This window comes from Heterodontus francisci, chromosome 27 (assembly GCF_036365525.1).
Source record: "Heterodontus francisci isolate sHetFra1 chromosome 27, sHetFra1.hap1, whole genome shotgun sequence".
Lineage (NCBI taxonomy): Eukaryota > Metazoa > Chordata > Chondrichthyes > Heterodontiformes > Heterodontidae > Heterodontus > Heterodontus francisci.
The window spans coordinates 49255192-49274944 of NC_090397.1; the positions used below are offsets into that span (position 1 = coordinate 49255192).

The 19753-nt window shown below is 46.0% G+C and overlaps 1 protein-coding gene across 1 annotated transcript in view; it reads right to left on the minus strand.

Moving 5' to 3' along the window:
• Positions 1-19481, minus strand: part of LOC137385015 (lectin-like) — a 78081-nt gene extending 58600 nt beyond the window's left edge. Inside the window, exons 1-2 of the mRNA XM_068059751.1 lie at positions 19448-19481; positions 19287-19369 (exon numbers count right to left, since the gene is read on the minus strand). Coding sequence (XP_067915852.1) covers positions 19287-19341 — 55 coding nt within the window. The 5' untranslated portion in view covers positions 19342-19369; positions 19448-19481. The remainder of the gene's footprint in view (positions 1-19286; positions 19370-19447) is intronic.
• Positions 19482-19753: the final 272 nt, after the last annotated feature.

The window sequence follows — 19753 nt, forward strand, 5'->3', positions numbered from 1 at the left end:
TGCGGTTACATGAAATCCCTCTTCCTCTGGATGTCCTCCACCAGGAGCTCCAGAACTGCATCTGAGAACCTGTGTGCTCTCTCCCTTTGTGCATAGGAACATCGGAACAGGAGGAGGCCATTTAGCCCCTCGAGCCTGTTCCACAATTCAATGTGATCATGGCTGATCTTTGACCTCACTCCATATACCTGCCTTTGCTCAATATCCCTTAATACCTTTGGTTAACAACAAGCTATCAATCTCAGATTTAAAATTTACAATTAATCTTGCATCAATTGCCATTTGCGGAAGAGAGTTCCAAACTTCAATCACCTATTGTGTGTAGATGTGTTTCCGAATTTCAGTCCTGAAATGTCTGGCTTTAATTTTTAGACTATGCCCCCTAGTCCTAGACTCTCCAACCAGTGGAAATTGTTTCTTTCCATCTACCTTATCTGTTCCCTTAATATCTTGAAAACTTCAATCAAATCACCCCTTAACCTTGTAAATTCGAGGGGATACATCGCTGGTTGGATTGGAGAGGGCGGGAACCCCAACCACCAGGAATTTTAAAATGCCAGCACAGCACAGCAAGTAGGGGATTGGTTGGTGAGTATTACAGCTTTACAGTTTTTTTTCTAAACTAGGAAACTGTAACTTGCTGTTACTTTACTTAAATTAATTACTAAATTTGTAACTTAAGCTAAATGAACCAATGAATAAATAAATCTAAAATAATTAATTCAATTAAAAAAACGAATCAAATAAATAAATAGATATGGTTAGATAGTCATGGCCGGGCAGGAGGTGAGCAATAACTGCAGCATGTGGGAGTTTCTGGAGAGGATTGTGATCCCAGAAAACCATATCTGCAGTAAGTATCTGCAGCTCGAGGAAATTCAGTTTAGAGTTGTTGAGCTGGAGTCCGAGCTGCAAACATTGTAGGGCAGCAGTGAGGGGGAGAGTTACCTGGACACTTTGTTCCACGAAGCAGTCACACTCCTTAGGTTAAATGGAGAGTTGATCAATGGTCAGGGACAGGAGGGAGTGACTCCATGTCAGGCAGTATGGGAATCCAGGAGCAGCTCAGCCCTTGACTTTGATCAACTACAAAGTACTTGCTATCTGTGTGGATGAGAACAGAGACTGCAGGATGGATGGACAAACTGACCATTGTACCATAATGCAGGAGGCCATTTAAGTGAGGGCTCCACTTAAATTGAGCTGTGGCCAGGGTCCTGGAAAATCTAATAACCAGAGTGTTAGACAGGGCTGCAAACTGATGTGGGGCGGTGGGGGGTGGGGCTGAGTGGAGGGGGAGAATTCTGGAAAGGTAAATTACAAATCAGCAAGGGAATTGTTAAGGCTCTAGAGCAGAGCAGAGTTTTGGGTAAAAATAAGCAGAGTGGGTCAGGAAGGGACAGAGAGAATAACAAAGGTAACAGGGCATTAGTGACCAAGGTAACATCAGGGAAAATTAGAAAAAATCAAAGCTAAAGGCACAGTATCTGAATGCGAGAAACATTCACAAGAAAACAGATTAATTAATAACATAGATAGTAATTAATAGCCTTGATCTAATAGCCATTTTGGAGATATGGTTACAAAGTGGTCAAGGTTGAGAACTAAATATTCCAGGATAGTTCACTTTCCAAAGAGAAAGGCAAAATGGTAAAGGAGGAGGGATCGCCCTGATAATAAAGGGAGGGACAAAGACAGTAGAGAGAAAGGATCTTAGCTCAAGTAGTATCAGTTTGGGTGGAACTAAGAAACATCAAGGGGCAGAAAACATTGGTGGGAGTTGTTTATAGGCCCCCTTATATTAGCTGTAGGGCAGTGCAGTGACTATGGAGCATTGGATGTGACGGGACTCCCATTAACAAACATAATCTGTGGATTAACATACTAGAGCTGCAGTTAGTGTTGTTGCCCAGTCTGTACACTGAGCTGATGGAAAATGAAGATCTGCTATTTCTGGCTGAAACTTGTAACAATTCATAAAGGAAAAATAGGAAAATTAATCTAAAAGATTATAAATCCAATAAAGTATAAATCATGGAATTATAGGTGCATGTAAGAAGGGTAATACAACAATCATAGGGAACTTTAATCTTCATATAGACTGAGTGTTGTAATACATTTTTGCGTGGATGAGGTTACATTTTCAGTACACCTTGCTGGAGAGGAAATGCTGTAACATACCATGTGACTGAGTCTCACTCTCAGTCTGCTGCTGATCATCAAACAGACCAGACATGTACAGATATTCTCTTTCAATGCAATGCCATGCTATTACCCTCAATAAAGGGACCCATTATTTAAGTGTTAACTGATCTCTGATGCATGATTAGTGCCTTGATGTCCAAAATCTTAGTAAGTACAAGGAAACAAAACCACTACACTGGGCAAATCAAATTCATGGAATGTATGCAAGACAGTTTTCTAGATCAGTATGTTGAGGAGCCAACTTGGAACAGGCTACTTTGGATTTAATACTGTGTAATGAGAATGGATTAATTAATAACCTTGCAGTAAAGGGGCATCTAAGGAAGAGTGACCATAATATGTTAGCATTTTATATTGCTTGTGAAAGTGATTTAGTTAAGTACGAAACTATGGTTTTAATCTGGGAAACTACATTAAAAGATATGATGCTAGACAAGCAGTGGATAGCATTTAAAGAATAAATATGTAATTTGCAAAAAATTTGCATTCTTTTGAGGTACAAAAACCTCGCAAAAAAGTGGATGGTGATGGCAGTGTCTGGGACAAATTTAAATGACAAGAGGAGTTAAAGATAGTATAAAATCAAAGGATTGGGTTTATAAAATTGCCAAAAAGAGCAGCAAGCTTGACAATTGGGACGATTTTGGAATTCAGCAAAGGAGAACCAAGAAATTGATAAGGACAGAGAAAAGAGAATTTGAGAGTCAACGAGCAAGAGAACATAAAAACAGATTGTGAACATTTCTATAGGTATGTAAATAGAAAGAGTTAAGTGAAAGTAAACACGAGCCCATTCGAGACAGAGACAGGCGAAACAAAAATGGGAAATAAGGAAATGGCACAGACATTAAACCAATACTTTGTATGTGTCTTCATTGTAGAAGACACAAGAAACATTCTGGAAGTAATGGGGAACAAAGAATCTTGTGAAAATGAGAAAATTAAAGAAATCAGAATAAGTAAAGAAATAGTGCTGGAGAAATTAATGATGTAAGAATACAAAATATTTTTGTAACAACCAAATTTTTCAGCAGCAAACTTCTTGAGACCAAAAGACATTTTCCAACACAAAGTAAAAATTGCTGAGCGCTGCAAGCTGTAAGATGCTTGCTGGAATACAAAAGTTAGTTAATGTGTAGACCCTAGTGAAACACTTGGGCTGAATTTTCCCCCCAAACCGTGAGGTCAGGAATGGAGGCAGGCTCCCTGAAATTACTGGTGCAGCCAGCCTGTCAGTCTTAGGATGCAGCCCCTAGAATCGACAATGTTAACCAGGGCAGGCGGAGGGTGGAAGAGCTTATTGGAGGGGGAAGGTGGAATCTTGAAGGTGGGTCATGGGTTTCAGGAGGTGTCTGTGGCAGGTCAGCTGAAGCAAAGTGGGTACAGAGTAAGGAGCCAATTAAGGCCACCCAGGGCATCAGCCTGACCCTAGAAGAGGCTCAAAAGGGCTAAGGGGGACTCGCCATTTGGTGAAAAGGTGCCCTTGGTATTATGCAGGTGGTGGGGAGAGTAGGCACTCAGCGCTCAGGCATTGAACAGGGCCATCACCCACCCTGCCAGCATTGTCTCTGCAAAGTCCTCCTTACTAACATCTGGGGGCTTGTGCCAAAGTTGGGAGAGCTGTCCCACAGACTAGTCAAGCAACAGCCTGACATAGTCATACTCACGGAATGATACTTTACAGAAAATGTCCCAGACACTGCCATCACCATCCCCGGGTATGCCCTGTCCCACCAGCAGGACAGACCCAGCAGAGGTGATGGCACAGTGGTATACAGTCGGAAGAGAGTTGCCCTGTGAGTCCTCAATATTGATCCGAGACCCCATGAAGTATCATGACATCAGGTCAAATATGGGCAAGGAAACCTCCTGCTGATTTCCACCTCCTGCCTTCCTTCAGCTGATGAATCAGTACTCCTCCATGTTTGATCACCACTTGGAGGAAGCACTGAAGGTGGCAAGTGTGCAGAATGTACTCTGGGTGGGGGACTTCATTGTCCATCACCAAGAGTGGCTCGGCAGCACATTACTGACCGAGCTGACTGAGTGCTCAAGGACATAGCTGTGAGACTGAGTATGCAGCAGGTGGTGAGGGAACCAACAAGAGGGAAATACATACTTGACCTCGTCCTCACCAATCTGCCTGCTGCAGACCACCGCACAGTCCATGTGGAGACAAAGTCCCGTCTTCACATTGAGGATACCCTCCATTGTGTTGTGTGGCACTACCACCGTGCTAAATGGGATAGATTTCAAACAGTTCTAGCCATGCAAAACTGGTCATCCATGAGGCACTGTGGGCCAACAGCAGCAGCAGAATTGTATTCAACCACAATATGTAACCTCATGGCCCGGTAGATCCCCCACTCTACCACTACCATCAAGCCAGGAGACCAACCCTGGTTCAATGAAGAGTGCAGGAGGGCATGCTAGGAGCAGCACCAGGCATACTTCAAAATGAGATGTCAACCTGGTGAAGCTACAACGCAGGACTATCTGCGTGCCAAACTGCGTAAGCAGCATGAAATAGACAGAGCCAAGCGAACCCACAACCAACGGACCAGATCTAAGCTCTGCAGTCCTGCCACATCCAGCCGTGAATGGTGGTGGACCATTAAACAACTAACTGGAGGAGGTGGCTCCACAAGTATCCCCATCCTCAATGATGGGGGAGCCCAACATATCAGTGCAAAGATAAGGCTGAAGCATTTGCAGCAATCTTCAGTCAGAAGATCCAAGTTGAAGATCCATCGCAGCCTCCTCCGGAAGTCTCCAGCATCATAGATGCCAGACTTCAGCCAATTAGATTCACTCCACATTATATCAAGAAACAACTAAAGGCATTGGATACTGCAAAGGCTATGGACCCTCACAATATTCCGGCAAGAGTACTGAAGACCTGTGCTTCAGAACTTGCCACACTCCAAGCCAAGCTGTTCCAGTACAGCTACAACACTGGCATCTACCCTGCAATGTGAAAAATTGCCCAGGTATGTCCTGCACACAAAAAGCAGGACAAGTGCAAACCAGCCCCATCAGTCTACTCTCAATCATCAGTAAAGTGTTGGAAGGTGTCATTAACAGGGCTATCAAGCGGCACTTGCTTAGCAATAACTTGCTCAGTGAAGCTCAGTTTGGTTTCCATCAGGGGCACTCAGCTCCTGACCTCATTACAGCCTTGGTTTAGACATGGACAAAGAGCTAAATTCAAGAGGTGAGGTGAGGTGAGAGTGAATGCCCTTGACATCAAGGCAACATTTAACTGAGTATGGCATCAAGGAGCCCAAACAAAACTGAAGTCAATGGGAATTAGGGGAAACGTTCTTCACTGGTTAGAGTCAAACCTAGCGCAAAGGAAGATGGTTGTGGTTGTTGGAGGTCAATCATCTGAGCTCCAGGACATCACTGCAGGAATTCCTCAGGGTAGTGTCCTAGGCCCAACCATCTTCAGCTGCTTCATCAATGACCTTCCTTCAATCATAAGGTCAGAAGTGGGGATGTTTGCTGATGATTGCACAATGTTCAGCACCCTTTGCGACTCTTCAGATACTGAAGTAGTCCATGTAGAAATGCAGCAGGACCTGGACAATATCTAGATTGGGCTATTAAGTGGCAAGTAACATTCGTGCCAGACAAATGCCAAGCAATGACCATCTCCAACAAGAGAGAATCTGACCTTCTCCTTTTAACATTCAATGGCATTACCATTGCTGAATCCCCCACTATCAATATCCTAGGGGTTACCATTGACCAGAAACTGAACTGGAGTAGCCATTTAAATACTGTGGCTACAAGAGCAGGTCAGAGGCTAGGAATCCTGCGGCGAGTAACTCATCTCCTGACTCCCCAAAGCCTGTCCACCATCTACAAGGCACAAGTCAGGAGTGTGATGGAATACTCTCCACTTGCCTGGATGGATGCAGCTCCAGCAACACTCAAGAATCTCAACACCATCCAGGACAAAGCAGCCCGCTTGATTGGCACCCCACCTACAAACATTCACTCCCTCCACCACCGACGCACAGTGGCAGCAGTGTGTACCATCTACAAGATGTACTGCAGCAACGCACCAAGGCTCCTTCGACAGCATCTTCCAAACCCATGACCTCTTCCAACTAGAAGGACAAGGGAAGCAGATGCAGTGGAATACCAGCACCTGCAAGTTCCCCTCCAAGTCACACACCATCTTGACTTGGAACTATATCACCGTTCCTTCACTGTTGCTGGGTCAAAATCCTGGAATTCCCTTCCGAACAGCACTGTGGATGGACCTACCCCAGGGACTGCGTCAGTTCAAGAAGACAGCTCGCCACCACCTTCTCAAGGGTAATTAGGGATGGGCATTAAATGCTGGCCTGGCCAGAAATCTCCACATTTGATGAATGAAAAAAAAATTGTGGGGGCAGAAGAGCAGGGGACAGGATTGCTGAGGACAATTGGGAGGCCATCTGTCTGAAAGGAAGGATACGGTTGGCAACGCGGTCACAACTGGCAGCTTTAAGGCCTAGTGGCGATGTGGGGAAACACCCTCTGCAGGAAGAGTGGAACCCTGATCAGCAGGAGGGCATGGGAGAGGAAAGAGGGGCAGGAAGACAATGGATGCCATACCCTCGAACAGGATCTTCCACCGAAGATTGCGCTACCTGGAGATTACCAAGAACTAATGCCACAAGAGACTGCGTCTCTGCAGGCAGATGGTCACAGACATCTGTGAACCCGTCACTGAAGACCTTCCACCTCGCAGCAATGGTGTCATACTCTGTCAGTAGCTGTCACTGTGGCCTTGAATATCTTCAGTTCTGCCTTTCTCTTAGGATCAGCTACAGACCTTAATCTCACAAACAGCTGCATACCACTGCATCTTGCAGGTCACTGATGCCTTCTTTGCCAGAACTGGACAGGAGACTCATTTCACAACAGAAATGGCCTCACAGCCACACAGGACATTGGGTTTCGCCACCATCACTGGAGTCATGGACAGGTGGCAGGACCGTATCTCCAATGCAGAAGTCCTTGAGGCGGCCAACATCCCCAGCATATACACCCGACTGAGGCAGCGGCGCTTGAGATAGCTTGGCCATGTGAGCCGCATGGAAGGTGGCAAGATCCCCAAGGACACATTGTACGGCGAGCTCGTCACTGGTATCAGACCCACCGGCCGCCCATGTCTCCGTTTTAAAGACGTCTGCAAGTGCGACATGAAGTCCTGTGACATTGATCACAAGTCATGGGATTCAGTTGCCAGTGATTGCCAGAGCTGGCGGGCAACCATAAAGGCGGGGCTAAAGATTGGCGAGTCGAAGAGACTTAGTTGTTGGCAGGAAAAAAGACAGAAGCACACGCAAAGAGCCAACTGTGCAACAGCCTCAACAACCAATTTTATCTGCAGTGCCTGTGAAAGAGTCTGTCACTCTAGAATTGGCTTTTATAGCCACTCCAGGCGCTGCTTCACAAACCACTGACCACCTCCAGGTGCTTACCTATTGTCTCTGAAGACAAGGAGGCCAAAGAACTGGAGTCACTCAGCAACAGGGCATCATCGATTGAACCCATATGGTCAACACAGCACCCAGTGATCGGCCAGTTAGATTCATCAACAGGAAAGGCTTCCACTCTGTCAACATCCAACTAGTCTGCAACCACAACAAGAGCTTCCTCCATGTGTGCACTCACTTTCCCGGCAGCTTCCATGACTCCTTCATCCTCTGCCAATCAACCCTGCCTCAGATCTTCACTCCAAACACCAAGTGTGTGGATGGATCCTAGGGAGTAGGGATATCCTTTGAAGACATGGTTACTAACCCTTCATGAAAGCCTGCAGACAAAGACACAGAGGTGATCCAACCAATGCCACTTGCTCAGTAGAACAACCATTAAACAGACTATCAGGCTTCTGAAGATTCGATTCTGTTTCTTCAACTGGTCGGGTGGCACCCTCCAATACCCTCCTGCATGAATCTCTGTCATTGTGATGCTCTGCTGCACTTTGCAGAACATGGCCATCCAGAGAGGTGTGGATCTTGAGGACAGTGAGGCCCTGGAATGAGACTGATTCTCTGAGGAGAAGGAGGAGCAGGAGGTGTGAGAGGAGGAGGAATTGGAGGTGGAGGGAGATGATGCTGAACAGAGAGGTGCCTCTGATGCACAATAAGGTGGTCTCCTTTTGCCACCCTCTAGGATGAGGACCTCTTTCCTGTCCCTCATGGTCTCATTAGATCCAGGTTGGCATCGATGAAGCGAGGGGCAGCCCTACCCCAGATGTCAGGCATCCAGCTCTCCTGTGACATCTCACTTCACTCTGGTGCTGTGAAAGGCTTTGGTACAAATCAGCAGATTTCTCCCTTGGGACAGCCAACAGCCTCAGTGATGGCTGCTGAGGGGAGTCTAAATCTGTCCCACACTTCACCCACATACCTGTGTTCCTGCCTCCACTGGTTCTAACTGGACAGAAAATCCATCTCCATATCAAATAAGGGTTCACCCCCATGAAAATCTTAATTTGAATCGCTTTCCCACTGGAGGTGATTTTACGACCAAAAAACAAATCCAGCTCTGTTTCCCGCTTCTGTGATGAAAATTCAGCCCTTTACGTTTCAATAGCCTGATATTGGATGGCCACATTGAACAACTTTGAGCATAAATAATTGATACAGGCAAATATGAATAATGAAGTCTTTGAAAGTAGGCCTGAAGGTTGAAGGTGGTATTTGAGACAGTTATGGACTGGTCATGGAAAACAGAAAGAGATAAGGAATGTAGTCCTGACCATGCTGTACGTGCAAAGGCTAGAGCAGGGAATGGAAGGTGTAAAGTAAGTTAAAAGTGAGCTTTTACCCCATAGTTTAAAAAAGGAACTTGACGTACCATTGGACATTTTGTACTAAGAATAACTTTTATAGGACAATAAGGTCCTGTCAACCTAATAACCTCGGTCCACCCCTGAAAAAGGCGATAAGAGATATTGCAAAAAGATAATCCGCATGGTAGTTGGAATCGGGTGACTTGGCCAGTTACCCAGAACTTAAGTTCAACAACCAAGTCATTTGTCTCTGGTGGATCATATATGTAATTCTTTGTGAAACTTTTTCTGAGACATTTGGTGTAATCTCTGTGGTTTTGAATCAGTTTAAGTAAACGTTAACTCTTTAAGCAGAGCTCATTTTTTGTAATTTGTCAATATCTTGGATCGGAACCTAAGTAAGTGAGGTCTTAAAATGGGTCGAAATGGTGACAAATCTCCTGGACCTTATCATCTGTATCCATCACATTCAGGTTGGCAGGCTGTGACTCACTAGTGAGGTCCTGTAAGGATCAGTGCCTGGTCCTCAGCTATTTATAATCTGTATCAATGACTTAGATGAGGGAACTGAGTGTAATGTATCCACGTTTGCTCACAAGACAAAGTTAGGTGGGAAAGTAAACTGTGAAGAGGAAGCAAAACAAACAAAAGAATGAAAGAACAACAGAAACACTGCATTTATATAGCTCCTTTCATGATCACTGGAAATCCCAAAGTGCTTGACAGCTAATTAAGTACTTTTTGAAGTTTAGTCACTGATGTAATGCAGGAAACATTGTATTAAAGAGGCCATAAATGGAGTTAGACTGGTTAAGTGATCGGTCAAGAATGTGACAGATGGAATATAATGTGGATAAATGTGCAGTTATTCACTTTGGTAGGAAAATTAAAAAAGTAGAATATTGTCTAAATGATGAGAGACTTGGAAATGTTGCTATTTAGATAGTTCTAAGTGTTCTTGTACCCAAATCACAGTAAGTACAGCAAGGAATTAGGAAAGCAAATGGTACATTGGCCTTTTTATACAAAGGGATTGTAGTAAAGGAGTAATGGAACGTGAAATTTGTCTCAAAGAACAAAGAACAAAGAACAGTACAGCACAGGAACAGGCCATTCGGCCCTCCAAGCCTGCGCCGATATTGATGCCTGTCTAAACTAAAACCTTCTGCTCTTCCGGGGATCGTATCCCTCTATTCCCATCCTATCCATGTATTTGTCAAGATGCCTCTTAAACGTCGCTATCGTACCTGCTTCCACCACCTCCCCCGGCAGTAAGTTCCTGGCACTCACCACCCTCTGTGTAAAGAACTTGCCTCGCACATCCCCTCTAAACTTTGCCCCTCTCACCTGAAACCTATGTCCCCCAGTAACTGACTCTTCCACCCAGGGAAAAAGCTTCTGACTATCCACTCCGTCCATGCCGCTCATAACTTTATAAACCTCTATCATGTCGCCCCTCCACCTCCGTCATTCCAGTGAAAACAATCCGAGTTTATCCAACCTCTCCTCATAACTAATGCCCTCCAGACCAGGCAACATCCTGGTAAACCTCTTCTGTACCCTCTCCAAAGCCTCCACGTCCTTCTGGTAGTGTGGCGACCAGAATTGCGCGCAATATTCTAAGTGTGGCCTAACTAAAGTTCTGCACAGCTGCAGCATGACTTGCCAATTTTTATACTCTATGCCCCGACCGATGAAGGCAAGCATGCCGTATGCCTTCTTGACTACCTTATCCACCTGCGTTGCCACTTTCAGTGACCTGTGGACCTGTATGCCCAGATCTCTCTGCCTGTCAATACTCCTGAGGGTTCTGCCATTTACTGTATACTTCCCACCTGCATTAGACCTTCCAAAATGCATTCCCTCACATTTGTCCGGATTAAACTCCATCTGCCATTTCTCCACCCAAGTCTCCAACCGATCTATATCCTGCTATGTCCTCTGAAAATCCTCATCATTATCCGCAACTCCACCAACCTTTGTGTCGCCCACAAACCTACTAATCAGACCAGCTACATTTTCCTCCAAATCATTTATATATACTACAAACAGCAAAGATCCCAGCACTGATCCCTGCGGAACACCACTAGTCACATCCCTCCATTCAGAAAAGCACCCTTCCACTGCAACCCTCTGTCTTCTACGACTGAGCCAGTTCTGTATCCATCTTGCCAGCTCACCTCTGATCCCGTTTGACTTCACCTTTTGTACCAGTCTGCCTTGAGGGACCTTGTCAAAGGCTTTACTGAAGTCCACATAGATAACATCCACTGCCCTTCCTTCATCAATCATCTTTGTCACTTCCTCAAAAAACTCAATCAAATTGGTGGGACACGACCTCCCCTTCACAAAACCATGCTGCCTCTTGCTAATAAGTTCGTTGGTTTCCAAATGGGAGTAAACCCTGTCCCGAAAAATCCTCTCTCATAATTTCCCTACCACTGACGTAAGGCTCACCGGCCTATAATTCCCTGGATTATCCTTGCTACCCTTCTTAAACAAAGGACCTCACCTGTAGCCAATGAGGATACAAAGATTTCTGTCAAGGCCCCAGCAATTTCTTCCCTTGCCTCCCTCAGTATTCTGGAGTAGATTCCATCAGGCCCTGGGGACTTATCTACCTTAATGCTTTGCAAGACACCCAACACCTCCTCCTTTTTGATAACGAAATGACTGAGACTAACTACACTCCCTTCCCTAGGCTCATCATCCACCAAGTCCTTCTCTTTGGTGAATACTGATGCAAAGTACTCATTTAGTATCTCGCCCATTTCCTCTGGCTCCACACATAGATTCCCTTCTCTGTCCTTGAGTGGGCCAACCCTTACCCTGGTTACCCTCTTGCTCTTTATATACGTATAAAAAGCCTTGGGATTTTCCTTAATCCTGTTTGCCAATGACTTTTCATGACCCCTTTTAGCCCTCCTGACTCCTTGCTTAAGTTCCTTCCCACTGTCTTTATATTCCTCAAGGGATTTGTCTGTTCCTAGCCTTCCAGCCTTTATGAATGCTTCCTTTTTCTTTTTGACTAGGCTCACAATCTCCAACGTTATCCAAGGTTCCCGAAACTTGCCAAACTTATCCTTCTTCCTCACAGGAACATGCCGGTCCTGGATTCTAATCAACTGACGTTTGAAAGACTCCCACATGTCAGATGTTGATTTACCCTCAAACAGCCGCCCCCAATATAAATTCTTCAGTTCCTGCCTAATATTGTTATAATTAGCCTTCCCCCAATTTAGCACCTTCACCCGAGGACTACTCTTGTCCTTATCCACAAGTACCTTAAAACTTATGGAATTATGGTCACTGTTCCCGAAATGCTGCCCGACTGAAACTTTGACCACCTGGCCGGGCTCATTCCCCAATACCAGGTCCAGTACAGCCCCATCCCTAGTTGGACTATCTACATATTGTTTCAAGAAGCCCTCCTGGATGTTCCTTCCAAATTCTGCCCCATCCAAGCCCTTAGCACTAAGTGAGTCACGGTCAAAAGAGGGGAAGTTAAAATCACCCACCACTGCAACCCTGTTACCTTTACATCTTTCCAAAATCTGTCTACATATCTGCTCCTCTCCCTCACGTTGGCTGTTGGGAGGCCTGTAGTAAACCCCCAACATCGTGACTGCACCCTTCCTATTCCTGAGCTCTACCCATATTGCCTCGCTGCATGATCCCTCCGAGGTGTCCTCCCGCAGTACAGCTGTGATATTCTCCTTAACCATTAATGCAACTCCCCCACCCCTTTTACATCCCCCTCTATCCCGCCTGAAGCTTCTAAATCCTGGAACATTTTGCTGCCAATCCTGTCCTTCCCGCAACCACGTCTCTGTAATAGCAACAACATCATAGTTCCAAGTACTAATCCAAGCTCTATGTTCATCTGCCTTACCTGTTATACTTCTCGCATTGAAACAAATGCACATCAGACCACCAGTCCCGCTGTGCTCCACAACATCTCCCTGCCTGCTTTTCCTCTTAGTCTTACTGGCTTTATTTACTGGTTCCCCCTCATTTATTTCACTTGCTGTCCTACTGCTCTGGTTCTCACCCCCTGCCACACTAGTTTAAACCCTCCCAAGTGATGCTCGCAAACCTCGCAGCCAGGATATTTATGCCCCTCCAGTTTAGATGCAACCCGTCCTTCTTGTACAGGTCCCACCTGTCCCTGAAGAGATCCCAATGGTCCAGATATCTGAAACCCTCCCTTCTACACCAGCTGTTCAGCCACATGTTTAGCTGCACTATCTTCCTATTTCTAGCCTCACTGGCTTGTGGCACAGGGAGTAATCCCGAGATTACAACCCTAGAGGTCCTGTCTTTTAACTTTCTACCTAACTCCCTAATCTCCCCCTGCAGGATCTCGTTACTCTTCCTGCCTATGTCGTTGGTACCGATGTGTACCACAACCTCTGGCTGTTCACCCTCCCCCTTCAGAATGCCCCCTGTCTGTTCAGAGACATCCTTGACCCTGGCACCAGGGAGGCAACATACCATCCTGGAGTCTCTTTCACGTCTACAGAAGCCTATCTGTGCCCCTGACTATAGAGTCCCCTATATTTATTGCTGCTGGTGCTGGCACTATGGAAACCCTGAGCTGAACAAATAATGTGCACAGCTCTTCCAGCCACTTCCGGCACAGCACACACAGTGCCCATGCTGGGAAAGGTGGTAGCCTGGGCATGCTGTGCATGTGCCAGAAACAACAGGAATGCTCAGACTGTGACACCAATCAACTGGCCCAGCTGATTTGATGCACTGTTTTGAAACTTGGACCATGTGGGGCCAGTGAAGATAGCGGTATCCTGTAATATATTTTGTATACTGCCTCTCTGCTGCCCTCCCTGGTGGGAAGTGTAAATAAAAGTGTCCGACATGGCTGCTCCCAGTTATGAGCTCATGTTAGTTTTACTCGGTAAATAATCAACAAAGACCTGTGCTAATCATTCTCAGCTGAACATGAGCTCAGCTGTACCAGGGCCCCCCAACTTGTGCTATTTAAAGGGACAGTCAGTCAACATTTAGGGGAGGTGCTTTTGACTGATATCTGCTGGAGCAAGGACTGTGGATTGTTTTTGAATGTGTTCTAGGGAGTTGATACATCCATACAGGGAGGGCAGAGTATTTGGTCACCAGTCCACACCAAGTCTGCAGCAGGTATGTGGGCTGCACTTGCAGTGCCTCTGGGTCTCCAAAATGAGCAAATGGAGCAGAGGCTGCAGAGAGGGGAAGCTCTGTGCAGAGGGAGGAGCAGGAGCCACTCCACAGAAGGTCCGAACCAACATGGGTTTTCAGGAAGCACTTCCCCCACCTCCACCTCAGCCAGGAGCAAAGCCTGAGGGGCCTCAGGTTCAATAAGGAGGTGGTCATAAAACTGTGCCATCACCTTCAACAGGACCTGCAGCCTCACCCCAGGGCTAGGATGATGCTGACAATGTCCATCAAGGTCACCGTCACCCTCAACTTCCACACAACCAGATCATTCCAGGCAGGAGCAGGTGACATGATGAACATCTCCCAATACATCGCCCATTACTGCATTGGGGAAGTGATTGAGGCCCTGAATGCGAGGAGATAAATTTAATCATTTTCTCCCTCAGCACAGAGAAGCAGGATGTGCAGGCACGTGGATTGCCAGGACAACAGGATTTTCAATGGTACAGAGACCCATGGCACATGGCTCTGTGGGCCCTCGATGTCAATGAGAAGATGTACAGAAACCACAAAGGCTACCACTCCATTACTGTGCAGTTGGTGTGTGACTATGAACCCCTCTGCCACCCATCCAGGTGAGAACAATGGGTGTACAATGTGATCCACACTGCCACCAGAAACAATGTGGGGCAGACCCTTGGCATGTTTAAGCAGTGGTTTCCATACCTGTACCACTCACTGTACTCTCCAGAGCAGGTATCAATATTCCGTGGTGGTTTACTGTGTCCTCCACAACATCCCAACAATGAGGGTGCAGTCATTGCAACTAGGCCTCCAGAGGCAACCTCAGGAGAAGGAAGAAGAGGAGGAGGAAGAAGGAGGAAGAGGACAAGGCGAAATGATAAGAGGCAGGAGGAGTCATCTGTAAATGCTTCGCTTTGGATAGGCTGTCCTGGAGCACCTACTCAGACTCCAATTCCCTTAGGAGATCATGTTTCACTCTCATGGCTCCACTATTCCCCACGTTCCCATTTATCTGGGATACCCGGTCACAGTGTCCTCTTGGCCAAGAGCCTGCAACAAAAGGCACCAACGATAATCATTTCATCACTTCTTTATCCAACAACACATCTAATTATACAATCATAAATGAATTATTCATCCTTGTGCATTCCCTTAGTGCCTGTCTTGTGGGTGTGTTTGCCTGGCTTATTGTTCCTGCACAGTGCTACCCCAATGGCTGCAGCATGCCTGGTGGAAGGCTGCTGACTTTCATTGAGACAGATTGCAGATGGTCTGACATGACACCCTGGTGTATCTCTGGCCCTAGAAGGCCCAGCTTCGGACTGCACCAACTCAGCATGGGTGGCAACAGTTTGACCTGGCTGGCTGAGAGGCACAGGTAAGAGCAGTGGCAGAGTGCCAGTGGTGGGAGAACAAATGCTGTCATCCTGAGTGAGGACAGTAGATTCGTGTTCCACTGTGTCACTGTCACTCCCCTGGGGTGATGTCTTTCCAATTCTGATCATCTATTGGAGGAGAGATTTCTGGACTACCACGAGAACCTGCATACCCAGTTCAGCACTGAGATCTGCAGCCATGATGGCAGCAGTCTGAGCTTACATGGCAGCAAGCATGGATCTGATGACCTCTGTCTGAGCTTTCACTGCAGCTCTGAGACATTGGGTATCTTGTACCAATGCTGCAGTGAAAGCTGAGACAGTAGCCACCAGATGCTGCATCATAGCTGGGTCTGCAATTGCAGTCATGGAGTTGGCCACCACTTCCACATTGGAAAGGATGGTCTCCAAGCTCAGTGTGATGCTGTTGGCTAAACTCCTCCATACTCCTTGACATTGACTGGAGGGTCTCTGGCAGGCCCAAGGCCTCCAGCATCTCGGGTACATTGATATCAGCATTCCCCTGTATGTTGCATCATTGAAATCCTCATGTGAGTCCCCTGTAGCAGAACTAATGTGTGACCTTGCCTTCTGGTGAGCTGGCACACCAAATATCCTTTCACCCTGGTCTGGCTGCAGCCCCCTCGTGCTCGGTGACTCACCACGTGCAGATCCTGACTCTATATTACCCTCAAGGATACGCTCAGTGCCAGTATCTGAGCTGTGGCAGCAAGCAGCAGCTCACGTGTCGGAGCTTCTGCGTTAGTGGTGTGATGCTGGTCTTGTCTTTCCTCCTGAGGCTGCTGTGATTGAGCACAAGGCAGTTCTTGGGTGTGTGAGAAATGAAATCAGAGGAGGAGAAGGATTGGGGTGAGGGTATGGGGGTGGCATGGAAAGCAAGAGGTCCATGGTCACACCATTAGCAGGATGAGGGTGAGGTGGGAGTTGAAAAGAGGCATAAGGCAGGAACCAGAACGTTCTCAGCAACACCAGATGCAATGGATTCTGTTGCAGTTGTTCCTGTGATGTGGAGCACTGTCTCTCCATAGGGATTAAATGATGCAGACGTGTCTGTCCATCACCAGTTCAGCTTTGTTCCATTTGATTATTTGCCACCTTGTCTTGTAGGAGAGAGGGAAGAATGTCAGTGATTGTGTTGCACTGTGTTTGGTTGATGCTCCTGCCTCAGCTGAATAGCTGGAGGTATGTGGAGGCAGTGAGAGGTGGGTGTGAGGTTGGCATCATTGGAAGGAATGAGGGTGAGGTGAAGTATCTGAATGTTAGACCTGAGTCCTGAGTGTGAGGGACAGCTGATGGGTGAGTGATGGAAGTGTGATGCATTGAGCAGCGTGACGGGTTGGTGTTGCAATGGCTATGAGATATCCTTGAGGATGCGTTCACTCATCTCGACCACCCAAGTGAGGTCAATGAACTTCTTGCTGTACTGTTGCCAGGTCCTCTGGGCCAGTCTCCATGGGTGGAACACCCCGACCACCTGTTCCCATCTCACTCCGTGAGACCAGGTGGGGGCATATCACGAATCACAATCCCTGCATCAGAAAACAGGAGCAGACAAATACTTAACCATAGAGGACTTTCTGTAATTGTATAAGGCCTTGATGAGACCATATGTGGACTACTGTGTCCAGTTTTGGCCTTCGTAGATAAGGAAGGATATAGTTGCATTCAGCGGTGTACAATGAAGATTCATCAGACTGATTCCTGAGATGAGGGGGTTGTCCTATGAGGAGAGATTGTATAGACAAGACCTATACTGTCTGGAGTTCAGAAGAATGAGAGCTGATCTCACTGAACCTTAAAAATTCTAAAAGGGTTTGACAGGGTAGATGCTGGGAGGATGTTTCTCCTGGCTACGGAGTCCATAACGAGGGGTACAGTCCCAGAATAAAGGGTTGGTAATTTAAGACTGAGATGAGGAGAAATGTCTTCACTGAAACAGAAGTAATACTTTGGAATTGTCTACCCCAGAGAACTGTGCATGCTCAGTCATTGAGTATACGCAGGCCAGAAAACAATGTCTTTTGGATACTAAGGGAATCCAGGGATATGGGGATAATGTGGAAAGATGTAGCTGATGTATCAGATCAGCCGTTACTTTTTTGAATGGTGAAGCAGGATCAAGGGGCTGAATGGCCTCCTCGTTCTCCTATTTTTTATGTTCTTTTTAAAATCCTGTCATGTGGACTCAACACCAAGTGACAAATTCACTGAATTCATTTCTCCAGTTCATTGGGAGGATAATGCTTTGAAAGTGCTGCTAATTTTTAATTTTTTTGAGGACTCGTGGTTGAAGTTTGTGAACATGGATTGATTTGGGGCTGATGCAATTCCAGAGATGCTGGACATTGTTTTTTTTTAAAAAAAGGTAATTGAAAGGACTTGAGCTTTCTGTTTAAAAACAACATTTACTGAATGCTGCATGTGTTCCTATTGGAGTTGTTTACGGAGAAGTGACATGTCAAAATTTATGGTGGTCAATAGTTGGTTTCATTTTGAATACAGTTTTGAGTCTGTTGAGGTCAGCCTGCTAAGAGAGAAACACCCAACTTATCATTTTTCCACCTCTCTGAGAAACCCTGCACAATCCAATGTGTGATAGCTGAAACGCCAGATGTCACATTTCTCCTGGAAAGCCTTCCAAATGAATTCTTGATGCCGCTTGAAAAGAACGGCTGCAAAAAGATCCCGGGGACTGTACTCTATTCATATTTGGGATGCAGAATAAAGTGTTATGAACAGGTGAGATTTTATTCTGAAATAAAATAGAGTATATAATTGGCCGTATCGGTAACTGTGCAAACATTTAAATAAATGCTGTGAAGAAGTGGAACTAGTGAAAGACAGTACACTCCTTCCACCTCGGGCGGAACAATAATGAGGGACACAAATTAATAATAAACAACATTCGCAAACTGGCACAGCTTCCCGACACATTCCAGCTGTAACTCGACAGGATCAGGACACAGGATCCGGTTCATTGGGGGCAGGGAATCCAGGCTGGAGAAACAGCCTGGAAGTTTGAGTACTGGCGGCTGAAGGGGACACAAGAATGATTGTGAAGGGGAAGGAAGTGGGAAAAAATCTGGATGCAGTAGGTGCCCATTTTGTGGGCAGAGTGGAGCCTGAGACAACCTCTTTGTATTCACCATTGCCCACTGACTCCATGCTAATGAGGGGCCTCCCGCTGACCACACCCTTACTCCAGGGCAGGGTCAATGCTGGAGGACACAGTTGGGCACAATCCCAGCATCACTGTCCACACTGCGGGCCGTGGAATTTCAGAGAATATTTCTCCACAATAAATGGTGACATTGTGGAATTCTCTGTCACAAACTGATGTTGAAGCAGAGCCCATCAATTCTTTAAAAAGGGAAATATACAGTTCCTTAAAAATAGATTATTGGAGGGAATAGGGATTGAGTAGGGGAGTGGAATTAGTTTGGGTGAGATATTAAATGTCATGGGGCGTGAGTAGGAGATTTTGATTAAATTGACAGGAATTTTAAAGGCTGTTGGGAATGAGCAGAGAGTGAGATTGTACTCGGTATAATATTGAAGATTTGTGAAGGTTGATAATTGCCCATTTTAGGACATTCCTCCAGGTGCTGCCTCTTCCTGTTCCCTTTAATTTACACAGCAGGTAATCCTCTAACTCCTCACCTCTCAGCACTAACCTGTCCTCACACATCATGTTTAATTGACCCTACCTGTCACATCACTGACGAGCAATTCACTCAGCACCAAAACCATCACCAGCATCATGTCTGCAGTGAAGATCCTTTCCTCAAACCTGAAACACAACAAAAAGATTCAACATTAGTGTCAAAGTTTCAAATTAAAAGTGAAGATTTCCTGCTCCCATTCCTACCTCTCTCTCTCCCATTTGTCTGATGTGATGAGGTTTCAAGTGTTACTGTAAATATATAAATTCACAGATTGTGGAGACCTTTGGAACCATTGAAATCAGATCCAATTGGCTGGAAAATAAATGATATCAGTATTACTCTTGACCAATCAGTGACTGGCAGCTCAGAACAGGATGGAGTGGAAACCACAGGAATGTTCTGTGAGCTACACATGAGATTGTACAACGTGGCACTGTAACTGTTCAGTGAGAAATGGAAACTGCAGTCACAGTTCCTGACCCAGTCATCAACTTGTAAGAGAATACATT